At 44.4% G+C, this 19,727-nt stretch overlaps 1 protein-coding gene across 1 annotated transcript in view; it reads right to left on the bottom strand.

Moving 5' to 3' along the window:
* Positions 1-8,438: 8,438 nt before the first annotated feature.
* The window catches only part of PKP3 (plakophilin 3), a 45,623-nt gene continuing 34,334 nt past the window's right edge, over positions 8,439-19,727 (bottom strand). Inside the window, exons 6-13 of the mRNA XM_044425934.1 lie at positions 16,379-16,553; positions 15,606-15,723; positions 13,288-13,455; positions 12,375-12,560; positions 11,315-11,468; positions 10,933-11,125; positions 9,427-9,514; positions 8,439-8,526 (exon numbers count right to left, since the gene is read on the bottom strand). Of these exons, the coding sequence (XP_044281869.1) occupies positions 8,491-8,526; positions 9,427-9,514; positions 10,933-11,125; positions 11,315-11,468; positions 12,375-12,560; positions 13,288-13,455; positions 15,606-15,723; positions 16,379-16,553 (1,118 nt within the window). The 3' untranslated portion in view covers positions 8,439-8,490. The remainder of the gene's footprint in view (positions 8,527-9,426; positions 9,515-10,932; positions 11,126-11,314; positions 11,469-12,374; positions 12,561-13,287; positions 13,456-15,605; positions 15,724-16,378; positions 16,554-19,727) is intronic.

The following is a 19,727-nucleotide window of genomic DNA, read 5'->3' as shown; positions in this document are numbered from 1 at the left end:
CACACTGGTCATACTTCATGCAGTCTAGTCTGGGTGCAGCAATTCAAGAAGGGAATTCACAATTTGGAAGGGCTTCAGAGAATAACTAAGATGGTTGGGAGAACAGGGAAAAATTCTGTGAGGAAAGTTTGAAGGAAATGGGTGTTATTTTCTTAGAAGAGACTACTGGTGGATTTGAAAGCAGTTTTTCTATCTCCCTGGGAGGCCTTCAGGAAGAAGCTGGACAGCCACCTACTGGAAGTGCTCTAGCTCTCTATTTCCTGCATCGAGTTGGACTTGATATCCCACAAGATCTTATCCAGTTCTATGAGTTTATAGTGCTTGCTCACTGTGAGGGTTGCAGGGACTTTCTACCCATGCTGAGGAATAACATGGTGTCTTAACAGCAATTTGCATATGGTGTGTATTTTTAGTTTTTAAAACTCTTCAGAATCTGCAAGACTAAGAAAGACTTATTTTCTCAAACAACAGCATAGCACGCTTTTGCGCTTGACCATACTCATGTAACTTTATCCCAGTGCTAGATCAATCAGCCTCTATTTGTACTGATGTGCAGTCAGCAGCACTGAGGCTATCCAAATGACAAGGGAAATCGCAACAACAGGAGGCCTGCTCTTTGGGTAAAAATGTTATCAAACAGCACCAGTTCAACAGAGTTAGCATCACAGAGGACGCTCAAATGGAAGGGCAATCTCTCTACATGAAAATGGGGCTTGAGAATCACTTTCTCAGTTGACCTGGTAGCTTTACAAACTGATTCTAAGCACATTTCTGTGGACCTAAATCTCAGAGTGTTCACTTGGATGTGTGTCCATGTAGCTAAATTTTGGAGTGTTGCTTTAGTATTTACTATGCCTACTGGGTGCAGACCAGCCAGTGGGAGGTTGGAGGAAGAATCTGAGAGCCTCAAGAACAAATGTGGAACAATGATACTGAAAGACTAGGATGGTGGTGCAAGGGTGTTAATTTATAATCCAGTTAGTATAATAGCAAATATGCTCCTTGTTCCCACAAACATATTAGAAAAAGTTGGCACATAAGGGCCTAGCTGCAGTAGTAACACTTCAACAGGACTTTCTTAGGCTGCATTTAACTTGCTGTTGCTGTTTGTTGCCTGAGCTATTCACAAGCCATTTCTGCTTGGAAAAAGGCTATTTTAAGCTACCCATGCCTAATTCCCTATCTGTTCCCTCCAGTTCTGTGTCATAAGCAGATGGTAATTCATGGGCCATCAAACTTGAGGTTCAAAGAACTGATGTGCTCATGTTAATGAGCTTCTGCACATTATGGCTGAATTATGTCTCAGGACAGGGTGCTTCAAAGTAACTTAGGAGAAGTGGTTAAAAATAACAAGGTCAAAATTGAGAGCCTCACAGTCTTCCCACATATCAAGAATGGTGTTCTATATAGAGTACACTAGACTTCTCTAGTCTAGAGATGAACAACTTGTGACTCACTAGATGTTTTGGCCTGCCTCTTTTGTCACCATTGCCTATGCTGCCTAGGGCCGATGGGAGTTGTAGGCAAAACATCTGGCAAACCACAGTTGTTACTCCCTCTTCTAGGCCATCTATTTCTTTACCATCTAAGGACATTCAAACAAGGGGATTATGAGGTTAAAACGGAGATGGAACTGGAGCTCTCACTTTAAATTCAATGCCTCTGTCTGAGTAAACAGGTTAATGCTGCCCCTCATTTCCTTCCAGGGACAGGCAGGTCTAGTCAATGGCTGTGTGGAGACTCCTCATACTTCCAGTCCAGCTTCTTATGTCAAAGCAGATGTATGGGAGATGGTCTCTGAAAAAGGAGGTATGATACACAATAATGTGGGCTAGATCATACCTACACTGGTCCTCCATGTCTGCACAGATGAGCATTGACTAGTATACACTGATGTTCCATAAGCATATGAACAGCATCAGAAACACCCATGAGTACTTTTGGTTCATGAAGAAGCGAATCTGACAATGGAAAAGCAGCTAGAAAACAGGAAGCAGCTCAGGTCCTTTCAAAAGAATACAGGTCAGAGAAGGAAGTTCTTCAATCATACTTTTAAATCAGCACACTTATATTTTCCCCCAGCGCATATAATTTGTGCTAGCCTCATCCCATGGCCACAAGCCTAACTTTTTTTTTGCATGCCTTAAATGGATTTTTATGTCCTGAGGTATTTGGTGTGGACTGTCCAGTAGCAAACTGCATTGGATCACTAATGTTATTAGCATTAGTTGCTAAGGCAGTTGCTGACTATGAATTAGCCCTATTTCATATAGCTTGACAACAAAGCAAGTGAAAACAAGGCAAGTGAAAACAAATTTGAGCATATTGCCATAAACATTAAAACAAAATGTTTAAATACATAAGTAGGCAACCAGCCAAGAAGGCAGTTGGATTCAGACAACCAATGTGTGAAGAGAATGCTAAAAAAAACCGATAAGGAAGCTAAATTCTTTGCTCTGGTCATCACCAGAGAATGCAAACAATGCTAACACCTGAACTGCTTTTTTCCAGGTAGGACATCTGAACAGCCAGGTTCAGATTAGAGGAGCAGGGGAGAAAAATGTGAAAGTTTAGAATGGAGAAAAATGATATGTAGATATGTATTCATGTCAGGTGTTCATAAAGAACTCAAATGTGGAGTTGTTTTTTCCCCCTACAAAAATATGCAATTTGCACTTTAAAAACCAGCCTCTTAACTAGAGGAGTAGAGAATAGACAGTGCCAGATTTCTTTTACAAGGAAGCCTGAGGGATCCGGGAAATTAGGGGCCATTTAACATAACATCTGTTCCAGGAAAATTATGGAGGGCATTGATGAAGGACAGAATTATTAAGCTTATCGAAGGCAAGGCATGCTAAGGAAGCATCAAAATGACTTCTGAAATGAGAAATTATGGGCTCATCAATCTTTTACAGTTCTTTGGGTATCTTAGCCAATGTGTAAATCACCATGATCCAGGGAGTATTATATACTTATACATGTATCAGTCTTTACATACACTGCTCAACTCATTTGTTGTTCTCACTCCCCAAATAAGTTTTTGGCTTGGTCCTGAATGAATTTGCCAGTGGTGGGATAAGGCAGGTTTTCTTATAGATCAGCAACTGGTTAAATATATGAAACAACACAAATGGATGGCAAAGTTTTTATGCGTTGAAACCAATGCTGTTTAACTAGTTTATAAATGACCTGGCCTTTGGTATACAGTGAAGTGTCATGCACAGCAATGCTACAACTTATGCTGAATAGTGAAACACTAAGCAGACTGCAAAGAGTTCCTAAATGATCTCTCCAAACTGGATGAGTAAGTAAAAAAAAAATGGAGAATTGACTGGCAGTAAATTCATGGAAGGCCTCTTCACAGAGCATCCATTTAACTTACAGAATTTACTACTGCAAAATGTCACAGCCTCAGACAGACAGGGCAATCCTATCAGCTGCTGCAGCCAATGCTGATTTTGGCACCTCTGACAAATCCAGTTAGTTATAGCTACATTCAGTCCTAGTCATTTCTATGAGTAAACTCCAGGCATGATTATATCTGGATCCAACCACCTTAGTGTAACAGGGAAGCCTCTCCAGACAGCAACACTAGCTTTTGTTCCCAATGTAACTGTACTTTAATATTGATGTGCAAAAACATCTTGTAAAAATACTATTAGCCTCATGTTGATGAGATTATATTCTTTGACTTGCTGCATTAACTTATATCTCGCCTCTCCACAAGACATGGCACTCACAACAGCTGCACCAGGCCTGGCCTTAAAATCAAAATGCTTCCTGTGTACTATCAAGCCAACTGTAATGCCACAAGCAATTTAGTTAAAGGTTGTGACAAATATAATCAATGAACATTTTCTGAAGTAGGGGCGAACAGTACCAACCAGCCAGCCCACACGCCAAGCATAGGGCAACTTTGCTCATACCTGCCAACAAATGCCAATATTATAACATGGAAGACTACCCTATTAGAAAATAAATATAAGCAAGCAGTATTTTCCTTCCCCCACACTAGTGTTTGGGTATATCTGCATGATGCACTTATGGGTAGGGGGGTATGTGCTCATCCTGGCATCCCTTGAAGAATCCTTGGAATTGAAGCTTGGCAAAGGTGCTATGGCAATCTTCCCTCACCTTCAGATGTTTTAGCCCGTGACTCCCCGTACTAGCCCCAGCTAGTACACCAATGGTCAAGAAATCTGGGTGTCATCTTCCAAATCAACTGGAGGGCATCAGGTTCAGGGACAGCTCAGGTCACACAACAGCTCCAAGAAGTCTCTGAAGCATGATAACTTTTTAAGCATTTCATACAGATCTGTCATTTAGAACAGCACAAAATGAAAAGATAGCCACCAAAACTGTTATAGCCTTTATTTACTTATTAACAGAAATGAGACTGCCTTGGATTAGAGAATTTTCTATTAAGTACAAAGTTGACTTTGTCTGACCTGGCCAACACTTTGTTTTCTTGTTGTTTGTCTCCCTGTGGGACTATGCTTTGTTGATAATCAGAGCACAGCTACTTACATTATGATGTAAACTTATACAAAAGAAGACGGGCTATCTGTACCTTTAATAGATGGGTAGAAGACAGAATTTTAACAGGTGCAACTTGACATGCATGCCTGAGAAAAGCCTATGCCTGTATTTACCAGATGAAGTGCTGCCTTCTGCACTGCTGTTGAAGCTATAGGAACTGCATTTTTGTTTCATTCCCTCTAATCACCCAATTGCACTTATGCAAGTCATTGATTTTTTCCACCAGCTGCGTATGTTCCTCTCTAGCAGAATTACTGAAATTGAGTTGTTCCATTCACACATCCTTCGATTCTGCATTTACACACCTGTCATTTACTGTTTCAAGCTCTCCTAAAGCCAAGAGAACTAACTGCATTACTGGAAGGATTTTCAGGCCAGAGGCGTTTTAAGACAGCTTAACTGGTTCCCAAGACCTGCCTGCACCCATGATATAGTTTCTGCTTCCTCTGTTGATAATGGTTGAACCAAATGCATTTCACCTCAGACTGAAGCTCTTCTCCCAAAAGAGCCAACTTTCTTCTTGGGTTGGAACAAACAGATAATGGCTGTGGCAGCATATCTTGCATCCATGGGTTAATTTGTTAATGGACAGCACCAGATCTCTTAAGAAAGAAAACAGCCTGATGAATTAGTGGTTTTATCTTACCTGTCTAACTTACTGAGCTATATTTTGCAATAATCACCAAGATAGATATGTAGCTTTCTTATTCCTTCAAGTAGGAGGGAGAGAAAAACATCTGGGCACTGGTCTTAAACATCTCATGCACACTAAGTACACATATAGCAGGAGATGCTTTCCCAATTTTATAGATGCAGAATCACTTGTGAAAATAGGATGGCCGGTGTTTGGGGAATCCGTGGGTGGGTGATGAAATAGAATAACATGCAAAAGAGCATGTAATTTACAAAAACAAGGCGCCACCTGCTTGAAAACCACTTTTGTAAGACAAATTTTGGTTTACAGCCATACTCTTCCAGTTTCCAAGGGAGTATGCAGATAATTGAGGCATCAGAATTTCAGAGCTAGTGAGAAGCAATTTTCAGGGAAGAAAAACAACCATGTGTACAAAGCCTCTCTTCTACAGGGCTGGGACAAAACAAAGCAAAAACATTCTTAATACAGGATATATAGAAGAGCACACCCACCCCTAAGGTGCGATCTCCGGAGTCCAAGTTGACTTCCCAGTGTTTTGTGGCATCTCTGTGGCTGGATCCAAATTTTAACAATTACAGCAAGAGAAACGGGTGGGGAATCATCCCTGAATTACAACGCTGTAGTCAAAGGCCAGTGTAGCAAGGTTCTGACACAGTACTCAAAAGATCCATTGTTAGACTGCCTCCCTTTTATCTGATAGCTTGCAAGAACTGCTGCTGCTTTCTGAGAAAGATGGCATGCATAAGGGAGCAACTACTAGGCTAAGAACAACTTCATCAATGGCTTTCAGCTAGGTAGGAAAGAAGCCTATCAGGCTGGTGGAGCTAACTCACATAAACAGTTTTCTATAAGTGGTTGTGCATATGGCCTGTAGTGGGACTAAGTTCAGATCCTGCCGCTTCCCATTTCTCCATTGGCATCTTAAGGTCTCCCATTGCAGCCTCCCTAGGAACAAGCAGTTTAAGGTGATGCTTCAGTAAAACTCTAATATTACTACAATACAGGAAGAATTTACACCTGATTGAAAGATGGATAGCTACAAAATTAGAGAATAACTCTCCCCATATAGAATACTGGCACCCAGGAAGGCTTCCATTTGCTAAAAATATATCCCAAGTATCCTGCTGCTTGCTTGGTAACACTCTCTTCCTAACCCGTAGTCCAGGTATTAGGGACTGGTTTGATGGGAGCGCTAGTTGTGGGAGATCTTATTTTAGTATAGTGCAATCATCTTGATCTTGTTTAGGTCTTCCCCAACTAACAATATATGCCTGTTCTACCATTTACAGCCCCATAAAGCCAGTCTGCCTTCCCATCTCACATTTTGGAGCTTCAGATGAATGCCTGGATTCATTTCCACTGCATGTGAGGGAAATCCTGATGCATAAGGTTGCTGCCACAGCACCAGGTGCTTTAAACACTTAGCATGATTTTGAGGTCTATGGCGAACATTCCCAGTGAGAAAGGGACATCAGCGTGATCACTTACTGGGCACAGTCTTGTCCACACAACAGGCTGCTGTGGCACAAAAAAATCACATTCGGCCAGGATGCATACAAAAGCTGTACATTGCATAAGCATCCCCAGCAGATGACCAGCACTAGAAGAGTTGGCAACACTGATCAGCCAAGGAGCTAAGCATCCCAAGGACTCCCTGATCCAACAAGGTAAGAATTAATACTGTTGGATGCCAGCGATGCTGATCATCTGACAGTAGAGTCGGTCTTGATTGCAAAAGTGAATCTGATGGCTGCTGCTGCATATTTTGGACTGAGGCCTACAACTTGCCTCTTGTCAGACACAGCTCAGCAGGTCAGTCCCAGACAGTTTACATTCACTAAGTACAATTATATTTGAACAGAAAAGAACATACAATTCTGTATAAAGCACAGCAAGGTTGGTCAAAGACCAGCTTCAGAATTTGGTCAGTCAGCACTTTCTAAACTTGCTAGTGCCCTTTTCCCATAATACCTCCCTTCCTTTACTTTATGAAGTCAATAGCCAAACAGAATAGAGCCAATCACAGTGGGTGTTCCTGCCAAATTTTCTGTTTTCAGGATAGTCTCTGCTGCTGACTTTATGAACTAATAAAAAATGAAAGTACCCACCACCTAACAGCTTCAGAGATTGGTAGTTACAAAGCTTTCTGCTCTATTTTTGGTTAGTGCAACTTTAAACACTGTGTTTGACCCAGATTAGGGATGTGCAGCTTTTCTTATATTTGATGTTTCACAGATTGTCAGACATCTTTATTCCATCGTTCATTGACAGGATCTATTTTTTTAAAACCAGAATTGTACTCTATTTGAGCCAATGCACTCTAGCTGTAATGCACACTTGTGCAAACTTAATGTACATTAGCACAAATCTCCACCAAAAGTGAAAACTGGTCACATGGGCACAGAATTTGCATGATGGAACAAACTAGTCCATTGCAGAATGTGCTGGCCAGGATTAATAGAAATTCAAACTCTTGAATCTGTTGTGGATTACTCTGACAACCCTACTCCAGATGTACTCAAAGAAGACTCACTGAAATCAGTGACACTTAATCATGACTAATTTTAATCCCATTGCTTTCAATGGGACAACCCTTAAGTATATTTAAACCTGGATCCAAGTTACTGCATTTATCCCTCAATCCACAGGGTTTTAGTACTACCAGAACCAAATAGACTTTCCCCTAGAATCCCATGCGTAGGCTTATATTTACCATTAAAATCTATTCATGCCTCAAAACAAGATGCCATAGCTCATTTGAAATTAAAAGCAAACGCATTACATCTGGGATCCACAGGAGTGGGAAGGTATGAGCAATGGACTGGGGTGAGGTGAGAGAGACGCATGAAAGCAGAGAGAAATACCCATTCACGGTGCAAAGACCTTCATAAGGATCCCTTCAATATCCTTCTGCAAATCTTGCGGTGACATCTCTGTCTGTGAAAGGGGACCCATGGACATCCAGTGTTTGATGTGAGTAAGGAGGGGAGTTTGTTGCTGGCTGGAGGAGTCCTGGGAATTTGCCTGAACGCTGACTCATGTCTTTACAGTTAAGGCACTGTCATGAGATAAGATGGCCAGCAGAAGGAGGTGACCTTTAAGCAGGCTTGGAAAAGAAACTATAATAAATGCACAAATAAGGCACATCAGCCCAAACGGTCAGGGATCTACAAAAAGAAGGCGCTGCAAAGGAGGAGTTTCATGATGTAGCGCTGCAGTCCATAATGGTGCTTTCTGTACAAATTTCATGGAGCAAAGGTACAGCTGGACAGTCCATTTTCTGCATGCCCGTTCCTTTACATGCCAACAAAATCCTCTTTCCGATAGCCCTTCTGTAAAGACACAGACAAGATTTCTCAGGATACATCATACCACGACTGAGCCACCCAGCACTCATGTTTGAAGCCAGAAATAGCACAGACTCAAAATAGTTGCTGAGGTAAATGCCAAACCACAAGTGGACCATGATCCACAGCAGTGGGTGCCCTCCCTCCCCATAACTGAGGTTCCTTGACTAGTCGGCCTCTGCCAGATGCCATGTCCTCAAGTCTGTTCCAAAATAAGAGTCATGGATTATGTTTTAACAAGACACTCAAGTGTTTAAAATAAGGGAGGGCTTCAAAGTAAGGGGTGCTTAAAACATGCTAGACACACAACATGCTTCTGTCATGAAAGGTGTGGGCTATTGATCTATCTGGGTCAGTTGGGTCTCCTTTCCATCTCTGGACATGGCCAAACAGTGGATGCTCCTGTTATTTTGAACACTCACTGGGCACGTGCCTATTGCTAAGCCAGACACACAGCAGATGACTAGAATGCACCCCTTGGTAAAAGAGGTATGCAGCTGAGCACATCCAAAGCAGCACTGGGCTCCTGAACAACTGTGCAAGAGAGGTCTTTTCAGCAGGTACATGTCATCTTAACCCTGCATGACAGGTGGCAACAGCTGAAAAGTGCTCTCCCAGAAACCTAAGAATGATCAAGAAGCCCTCCTGTAGAAAGGGTCAGCCTAGAAAATACCTCTCCCCACCATGCTAGGATCAGAAAAAAATGCTCATGCAAACTTCACCACAGGTTCTCCGATACAGCTGCTTCCCTTCCTGTCCTGTGGACTTCCAGGCACACTGGAGCAGTGTGCACCTACATGCTTCCCAGCTGCACCTGGTAGGGCATCGATTCTTCTCTCGCAAGCCCACCAGGGAGCGGAAGTGGCTGGGGAAGAAGGAACATACCGTCTTATAATCCCGATGAAGCCTGCTGTACTGCCACATGTTGCTCAGGAGGCTGGAAGCAGCTCTGGAGGACTTCTCACTCTCTGTGCTGGAGAAGGAACGGCAGTCACAACACATGGCAAGTGCACAGTTGGGCACCAACACACTCACTCCCTTTTTGTGAATTACAAGCGGATTCTATGGCAGGGTGATTTCACACCCCTCAGTGACCCACCGGAGTGTGAGGCTGGAGTCCTTCACACACTTTCCTGTGACTAAATTCAACTGAACCTAAAGGGGTTTGCTTCTGAGTAGACACGGCTAACACTGCATAAGGGTGCAGCCCAAGACACACACACTTGCAAGAAAGCCCTACTGGATTCACTGAAACCAACTTCTGAGTAAGTGCAAATAAAGTTTGGCTGTAACTGTGGAAAAAATGGGTTTCTCTTAACCAATGGGCATGTATTACAAGAACAGACTCATGCTTTTGCAGAGCTGCAAAAATCACACTGATACCTTTAAGAGGATTTGGGTCAGAAGCGTGTTTGTCTAGGGGTGAATGGGCCTAGCCATTCTCTCAAGGCTACCAACTCAAATGGCCCCTAGCCAAAGCAGGAACACCACCCACCGCTCTCCCAGAAGGCACACGGCCCCTCTGCAACTGGACAGTGCAGTCTGCAATCGGGGCCTTTGGAGACGGTAGCTCTCAAGGCGGGCATGAGTGGCAGGCCTTAAGGGAGAGCTGGAGAGATGACAGGCGGGGATTCAGCCTCATGCTGCCAACTAGCTTGAGCCACAGAAGGAAATTCCAAGGCTAAGAAGCCAAACTAACTAAGAAACCTTCTGAAAGTTTAAAAGAAAACTTGTAGATAAAGGTAAGCCATATAAAAAGCTTCTGGGTCAAGTTTGCTTCTTTCTCCAAGCTTCAAGAGAACTCTGCCCCCACTCCTAAACCTTGCTTTATCCATTGAGCTCTGCCATCAGACTGGACAGAAAATCCAGTGATTGGGTGGGGGGAACCTACAGCCCTCCTTCCTCAAGGGGCTACAGTGCAGAGGGCACTGCCCCATTGCAGACTGCTCCTCTTGCTGCTGAAATTCTGTGGCAAAGCACTCCATAGTGCCGTAATGTGCTACAAAAGCTAAACCTGAGCTGGTTGGCAAGCTCAGCATAATCCCTTTGGTGCTTCTACATCCACTGCGGAGCACTAAAAGGGTCTCGGTGATTAGCTTGCAAACAAGCCAGGTTTGGCTCAGTGGCATTCTGCAGGTGCTACAGGTAGCAATTTTTGTTTTGATTTCAGGGTGCAGTCCCTGAAGGGTGGCAGCAGGGGCCATTTGTTCCCCACATCTGGATTAAGTGGCTTTAACACGCTTCAGGATCAGTCACTGAGACTGCAGAGGCTGAGCTGGTGAGAGTGTTTGCAATCCTTCTGCAGGCCAAGTGTTTCAAAATGTGGCTTTCAGTAATAAGTTCTGGGTTGTACAGATGGGGCAGGGAAAGAAAATTCTTGACCACTCGCACCTGTCCCTTTTCTTCTTGATGTAGAAGAGCTTGCGTAGGCCATCAAAGTAGACGATGTCCCGGGCAGCGATGGAACTTTCCACAACCAAATTGTTCAGCACCGCAATAATGTTGACTACCACGTCTGCTGGGGGCCACTTGTCTGCAGAACTTCCAGGAAGCTTCTCAATCAAATGGCTCACCACCTTGGTTGCTGTCAATCAAAACCAAAACTCATCAGCACTGCAAACAGCAAGGGCAACCCCACAAACAAAATGAGTCGACTCCTCAGCACAGGTGGAGCAAGCATGGCGTTTGCTCCACATGGAGGGCAGCTCCCCCAGCTTTACATCAGGCCACAGGTTGGTGACCTTTGTTGCATTTCCCCCGGGAGAGCACTCACACATCTCATCCTTGTTGCGTGCGTTCCGGGACAGGTTGCGGATCACTCCTGTCAGCGAGCGCAGCTGGTGGTGGTCAGCTGTGCGGACTCTGTCCAGTACCGAGTTCAGGATCCTCTCTTGCTCCAAAGCCACTCTGCTAAGGACACCAGCCCACTGCAATAGATGAAGAAAAGGACGGTGAGTCTGCAGAAGAGGACCCAACAGGTGAGTCCATGGAACACCTGGGATCACGGCAGGGGGTCCCTGCCCTTCCTCTGGTTATGCGATGCGCTTGTGTTCGACAAAAGCCTCACTGTAGGTCAGCTTTCCACACTGACTCACTCTAGAGTACAGCAGGCATGAGGCACTTCTTCTGTCAAATAAAAGATGTGAGAGGGAGGGATTTCTCTCCACTTGGAAGCAGATCATGGCAGAGTACAAAACGGTTACAACTGTCTGGCAGATCCTTCTTCCAGAAGATGCATTTCCAAATCATTTTAAAGCATCCACATGGATGGACGTCCACAATTTCAATACTACGGCGGATGGATCAAACCTCTCTTCCCCCTTTCTCTTTGAGTGGTCCCCTTACTTCTCATCCTGTGCAGGAAGAGTAAACTCCCACAGCAAATATTTTTCAGTCCCAAGGCAGGTGAGGCAGATGGAGTTATGTAAAGAACCTTCCTTCATAAACACGTTCTCTCCGCATGATTTTAGAAACATTTAGGACAACAGCAGCATCAGGATTATGTGGCTGACAGAGGACAAATTCAATCTGGGGGAATTTTCAGAGCTTCAAGGTACAAACGAGAGGAAAGGCTGTTGGTAGCTCAGTAGTCTGTGGTCTGCTGTTTGAGCAGGTCTGTTCAATTTCCCTACCAGTGGATTAAAAGGACTAACTAGTGCTGAGGGGCAGTTCACCCTCCAGGTCTACTTTTAGTTTCCTGCTGATCTACAGAACCCGCTATCTTAAAAACTAAGTGGTGGAATGAGGACACCTATCCTGAGCCTTCCCCATCTTCCACATCACACCTGAGTTTGCCCCGAGGCATGTGGGCTCTTTCATGTATCCAGCCTTACCCTCCGGTCTCCTGCCGTGATGTTCTGAAGAGCCCCGGCAGCTGCCTCTGTGGTGTGCTTGTTTAGCTCACATCGCTGTAGCAGCCTGTTGTAGACTCCAATGATCTGAGGGTTCCAGAGCCATTCCATTCCCCTGGGATCCTTAGAGACCTCTGTGAAAGTCACAATATCTGAGTTCATGTGGAGCTGGGAGATGAAAAAGAAAATGTCTTTTCAGTGGCCATTCTGTGAGGTTCTGGAAAACCTGGTTCTACTTATAGCCATATCACACCCTCCATACCTCACTGGGGCTCAGTTCCATCATGGCAACCGTCTTGTCCCTGAAACCTGTTCCCCATTCAGCCCCAGCGCTAATTCCATTTCTTACTCCCCTCGTGATGGCTTCAAGCACCTCCTCTGGTCGCTCATAAATTTTCCAACAATTGAAGTAGAAAGCCTGGAAGATGCTCACACCTCTCCTGACAACCTTCTGGATCTCCCTGAGGAGAGCAGCCTCAAGCACTTTGAAAAGTGATTTCCACTCCTGTGCCAGCTGGACGAGGTGCCGGGGCTTAATTCTGTCCAGAAACAACACTCATTGATCTAGAGGCCATTCCCACTCATCTGCTGTTGGGGACTCATTCACTCTGTTTCTAAGGTGCTGGGAAAACAGGCATGCTGAAGGATATATCAACAACCCCTCTCTTTGCATACATGGGCATTAGTTCCAGCAGTGAGAAAAGGAGCTGCAGTTGAGTCAAAGTGAGCCCCAGGATGCCTTTAGCCCTGCAGTCTTCCCAGTCAAGCTATGGACCCCAATCCCTTCATGCGTTCCATGCGCCTTCCCCTCGCAGTACGCTCTCATCCTATACGACTGGGCCAGTCGTGGCCTACTTCCCATTCCCTCCCATAATTCCATTCTTCATGCTCTCACCTCTCGGGCCCTCCTGCTTTGGGGGCTGAAGCAGCCCACCAGCTCGCCTGTCATCGTTGCCCCATCACTCCTCTTCTGGCCTTCCAGGCGCTGGAGCGCAGAAGGAGGCATCTCATCATAGAGACGGTAGGAGAGGTTGCGCAGCACACAGACCGCATTCTCTACACTCTGCAGGAACAACATGATTGATTTCTAAAAGCTATTTACAAAGCTAATTTCCACTGTAAAACATTTTTTTCTTTAGGCAAGGCCGTAAGGACTTTTGGGGGAGAATTTTTAGTAAATAATATTTGTTCTGAGATGATGTGCTGCATAGATTTTAGTAGTGGCATTTATGTATTTTGATTTGCATTTGATTCTCCCTATAGGCTGCCTCAAGCAAAATGCCGGAAAAGTGCTAAAGATAAGTATTAAAAATGTGCTTTCTTTAAAATGTATGTATTTATATATGCTATATTGTTTCTGGGGTCCTCTGCCTCCAGTCCCTGAGGTAGCATACAACAAGAACACTGGTTTTGGGATTCACACCAGGAGATCTGCGTTGCCTCAGTACCTGGAGACACCTACACAGAGGAGGATGCAGAAGGGGCTTCCCAGGCAGCGCCAGACACTCACTTGCTGCTTGCTCAGTGGGGCTCCTTTTCCATTACTGAGTCCATGCACTTAGGATTGTACTGTTGCAGTGTATGTAGAAAATTATCTGAAAATGTTGCTTTATATCAGTGGTTCCCAACCTTTTCTATGCCCTGCACCCCTAGAAAACATTTGATTTGTGTGTGCACCCTCTACAAAAGTCATACCAACTTTTGAAGATGAAGAAGTCAAAATTCTAATTTTTGAACCACATTTGCTGTGGGTGAGCAAACTGAACTAAAAAAAAAGCTTTTAACTCAGGGCATGAAATTCAACTATACACTGAGCAATTAGAAAATTGTCAACAGTAATTTAGAAGATAATAAACAGTAAATCAATCCCGATTGTGAACATAAAATCCAGGGACTTCTTTGTTCCTGTTTCTGTCACAATTTTGTCAAAATGTGGAACTTTCTTGCTGATTGCAATCCACAAGTCTGCCTGTGGATTCAGACAATTGCTAGATTTTGTCTTGACAAAAGAGAACTGAATCCAAATGCAAACAAAATAAAATTGGTATCAATAATAATTTTATCATTGGAACGATATTTAGTGAAAAACATGGCGCCACAGCCTTCCTCTTTGTTGCACACCACCCCCCATGCCATCTGGCACCGCAGGTTGGGAGCCCCTGCTTTATATTATGTGCCCTTCACTGAAGTTGCTGTAAGCTTTTTGGGTATGGTTTTGCCATGGGAAAGTGGCACACAAATAACCAGGATCATGATGACGATGACAACAACAATGATGGTGCAACTTCTTTGGGTAACTGACAGGTGCTTTGCCCTTCCAATAGTATGAATATTTCTTAAGGGATGGGTACTGATTGTAGCATCACTATAAACAGAATGCCTGGCATTGAGAATTTCCAGAGCTGAGTTAATCTGGACTGGAACAAACATTATCTTGAAGAGATGGCTGGGAACAAAGCCTTGCTTTCATTTAGACTCCCAAGGACTCAGTCTTACTCGTGATATCTTGAAAGTTTGTTTTGGCCCATGATGCAAACATGGGCCAGGGTACAGAATACAGTTCCCTGCTGCTAGCATCTAAAAAGGACAGCACTAGGAGCGCAGAGGTTCCCTTATGCTGAGCCAGGACTTTGATCCATCTGGCCCAGCCATGTCCACATGGACTGGCAGTAAAGGCTCGTCAGGAGTAGAGGCTTGATTCTAAGCCCTACCTGGAAAGCCAGAACTGAACCTGGAAAGTTCTGCATGCAGTGCATTTGCTTTACCAGTGCAGCTTCAAGAAATGAAAACCTCATCCGGCAATTATGGCTGAATGTATAATTCCACTCTGAAAAATTAAATGACAGCCTCCCTATGAACACCCGTCCCTGTGGACAAATTGCTTCACATCATGATCCATGTGAAGGACTAATCCCTGGAAGCAGTCAAAAAGAGTTGCACTGGAGGACTGTGGACAGTATCGGACAGGCTGCAGTGTGAATGACATAGTGCTACTGCCAACTACACTACTGCACCATCAACAGTGTTACCCACCATGCCAATTTTCCCAGGAATTTAATGCACCAACTATTGTTTTTGGTGTCACACTAGTGTACTTTACATAATTCCTGATACTGATTGTGCCCCACCAGATCGTGTCCGGTTTCTGTCCACCTGAGCCAAAGCTCTTGCTCAACGTAAGGCAAGACATCCAGTATCCAGGAGAAGGCTCACCTTGTCCTCTGACTTCCCAATTTCTAATGAGCTGTTAATATAATTGACCATGGAGTCCACCAGCCCATGGCACTCTCGCATCTTCTGCCGTGTTTGCTGGCTGGCAGAGCTGAGATTCCTACAGGAATGGAACAAAGGCATCTCACCAGGTGGAATTATCTTCCTGCCCCTGCCATCATCATGCCTTGGACATGCACTGGTGCACCCTCTCATATGCTAAAGAGAAAGCATATATGACCTCAAGAGGAAACGACATCTATCGGGCAAATGCTTCTCCCTGACAGGGCAGCTCAGTGTGGACCAGAGAACCTGACATTGGCAGAGCCTTCCTGTCAGTGGCAGCCAAATTAGAGCCATGCAAAGAGAAAGGAAAGCTTCCACAGTCAAAGCCACTGTCACTCAAAACGACCCACTTGGCAGTCCAGTGCAGGGCCCCAGAAACCACGAAAAATGACACCTCTAGTAGGAGGGTTGCTCTTGGCTTTACATCAAAAGTGCAGATTCAGTGTGCACAAAAGCGCAGTGTGCTGATTCACAGGCTCCTCCCACCCCTTGACTCAGGCCTAGAAGTATGCCAGTTCGGCATGGTTCATGCATGGGCCTCTGTAACAGCTGACAATATGGGCCACTGTGGCCCGCCAGAAAAGCTTTTAAAAAGCACTGGGGGCCACTTTTTTCATTATTGCTACACCCAGGATTTTCTGTCCATGTATAGTTTTCTCATCAAGATCCAGTGACCATGACATCTGCATTTCCCTCAACCCGAAGAGTACCTGAGGAAGCCAGTCGCATTGTAGAAGATTTCTGCCTCAGAGGCATTTTGCTGGATAACAGCCGCACTGCCTGAGCCAGATAGAGGGGTCAAAACCAGGTCTGTGAGCTGCTCCAAAGTGTCACGGGCCAGGCGGTCCTTGAGGTTATCACTGGAAGACAGATTCCAGAAAATCCCTGCAGAACAATGAGACAAGTGAGGTAAGACAACATCAGTCAACATTCACGGCTCAACAAAGAACTCCCAACATCATCAGGTACAGATAAATAATATTAACATCACTACTGGATCTCTAGGTAGCTTTTTCCAATTAAATCACCACCACCACCACCTTCTGCTTCCTTATTCTTATTATATTGCTGCTGCTGCTATTGCAAGAAGTGCTTTGCACTGCTTATCACATTCAGCCTTACGCTAAGCCTGTGAGATGGATTGGTCACATTTCATGGGCATGGACAGGCAACGGAGGCCCATGACCATTTCAGCATGGGATGAAGCCATCATGCCAGCAAAATGGCAGGCAAAAGGGGGGAAGTCCTGTGAGTGCCCTGTTATCTCTTGAGGTGTGCCTTAATCCTGGATACATCCTGGATCAGCCCACACTTTAAAAGGTCCTTTGGAGCACTCACATGAACAATTACCAGGCTGAAAGGGGTCACAGTGGTTATCCCAAGTCACCAGGCTAACACAGGATGACCTTTCAAAGGCTCCCTGAGTGAATGAACCTATGGCTGTGAACGATGCACCTCTAATCCTAGAACATCTACCTCACTGACTCTCTGACTAACATGAGGTCTGCTATTTGCTGATTTCACCAGTTTTCCTGCTGCGTCATCAAGTCTCCCCTTCATTTGATTTGGGTACCTCTATGCATACAGGGATATCCCTGAAGCTGTCCACACCTCTACGAAGCCATCCCTTTAACCACAGCACTAGCAAGCAAGCAACTTTAAACTACAGCTCAAGTGAACTGGCAGACCAATATAAAGGCACAAATGTCTATCAACTCCTTCCAAAACCTTCTTGGAAACCCTGCAAACAAGGAAGCAGTTCCAAAAGGATAAATAGTTCACTCTGCAAATGCTGAAGCAGTCCATTCAAAGCAGATTTAGAACTTCTGTGTATTCAAGATGGCTTTCGCCTATGGAAGCTCTTGTATATCCAAATGCATTGAATTTTGATATGATTGTGAGATATAATGATATTCTGGATAATGATGGAGGATTGAAACCGAACCAAGAACTACAAGAGCAGGAAATTAATATTTCTTGGTGGCATAAGGTTCAAATACAATCGAGATATGTTAAAGATTATAAAATGTGGGATTTTTATAAGGAGTTAACAACATTTGACCAAGTGATCTTAAAATCAGATGAGAGAATGATTAAAAGATTGTATAATTTTCTTTTGGATAGGAGAATGAAAGATGAACAAGTTAAGGAAACTATAACATGGGCACAAAATTTTGGATACAATATTGAGCTACAGAAATGGAAAAAGCTGTGGGAAAGAAATATTAAAGTAACATTAGCAATCTCATATAAAGAAAATTTGTATAAAATGTTTTATAGATGGTATCTATCACCAAATAGATTAGCTAAGATGTTTCCAAATATGTCAAATGGATGTTGGAAATGCAAACATAAACCGGGTACTTTTTATCATATGTGGTGGACTTGCAATGAGGCAAAAAAATACTGGGTTAAAATACCTAAATGGCTTGAGGGAATGTTACAAAAACCTCTAATATTTAAACCTGAAGTTTTCTTATTAGGCATTTTACCTGATGATGTTGATAATCAAGCAATGTATTTGATTCTACATGTAATTACTGTGGCGAGGATTGCATTTGCCCAACATTGGAGGAGTGAAGAACCACCTACCGACAAACTGATTTTAAAAAAGATCTTGGACTATGCCGAAATGGACAGATTGACTTTGTCTCTGAAGGAGAAAGAGGATACATACTTCTATCAAACTTGGAATTCTTTTTATTATTGGCTAGAGAAATGGGACTATGCATAGACTTAAATATGTTTATGGATTACCATAAAAAAATGTACGGGGGACTGACCCAGTCGGTCTGATGTTTCTGATGATTGATGATTTTTAGTTTCTTTTTGTTAGTTAGTAGAAAAAATAATAATAAAACTTACTTTAAAAAAAGAACTTCTGTGTATTTATTCCAGCCTGCATTCAAAGCTCAAATCCAAATTTACAGCAACTCTGAAACAAAAATGCAATGCGCATGCCCTCCATAAGGCAGGCATTTGATGCTGGCCCTTGCGAGATCAAACCCTGATTCCCTTCTAGTAATTAAGCAGCTAAGGAGTCTAACCACATCTTCATCTGGCTTCCAAGTGTGCCAAGAGTCGCCAGGGTGGGGTGCCGCATTGCCATTTCCTTGTGAACAAGTCCCATGAAGCTTCCACTCTGGGCCCAGACTGTGCTCTCAGTAGGTTGGAACAGTGGGTTGTAGCCATTATCAGCCCTGCTTCAACCAGATTCATGGAAATGAACGGGACAAGTTAGAGCAACCTCAAAGCACTCAGCTGGTCCACACCCAACCTGAATCCACAACAGAGACTTCACATGACCCTTCAGCACTAGCGAAGGGCAACCAAGACTAAAAAGAAGAATGTTGCAAATGCAGTGGGCTCCATTCCACGAAATGGCCTTGATCTGCAAGGACTGTGCTCAAGTCAGTGGCACCTCCAAAGGTGCAGTCGACCGCTCGCAGTGCTGGGTGGCGCTGCGAGCCATCTGGGTCAGCCTGGCTGGGCAGCAGGCTGAAGAGACAAAGCAGCAGCTTCTGGAGAAGCCCCTCCTTCTGACTTCAGACAGATGCTGGCTGCGTCAAGGCCATGAAGGAACTTGGATGAGTCCCAGCCCCGTAAAACCCTCCGCATTATTTGGATGCTTTACTGCAAGGGCTGGAGTGGCTGAATCACAGGAACCAGTTGGAGCAAGACAAACCTGCGGGCTATGCCATGTGTCAAGCTCTTGCCTTGCAAGAACTCATCTGACCCCTTCCTTGTGCCAGGTGTTATGCTGAGGCTTCCACTGCAGGGCTGACCGGGTGACGCCCGACTCTGACTCTACACTTGCTTCACTGTGGCCAGACCAATTTTCCCCTGCATCACCCTTTGTGACTCATGCCTTGGTAATCTGTCCAGAGAACATTTATTATTAAGCAGATTACAAATGTAATGAATGGATGCATGCATACGGGGGTCCTGGGTGGGGCTGTCCTCATTAGCCAGCCCAGCACCCACGGCTGCCCCAGAGCGGCAACTGCCGGTCTCCCTCCCCTCCCCTCCCCTCCCCTCCCCTCCCCCCCCCAGCTTCTT

The sequence above is a fragment of the Varanus komodoensis genome, unplaced genomic scaffold (assembly GCF_004798865.1).
Source record: "Varanus komodoensis strain SLA01 unplaced genomic scaffold, ASM479886v1 scaffold16, whole genome shotgun sequence".
In the NCBI taxonomy this organism is placed as follows: Eukaryota; Metazoa; Chordata; class Lepidosauria; order Squamata; family Varanidae; genus Varanus; species Varanus komodoensis.
This window is presented reverse-complemented; position numbering and strand designations above follow the sequence as displayed.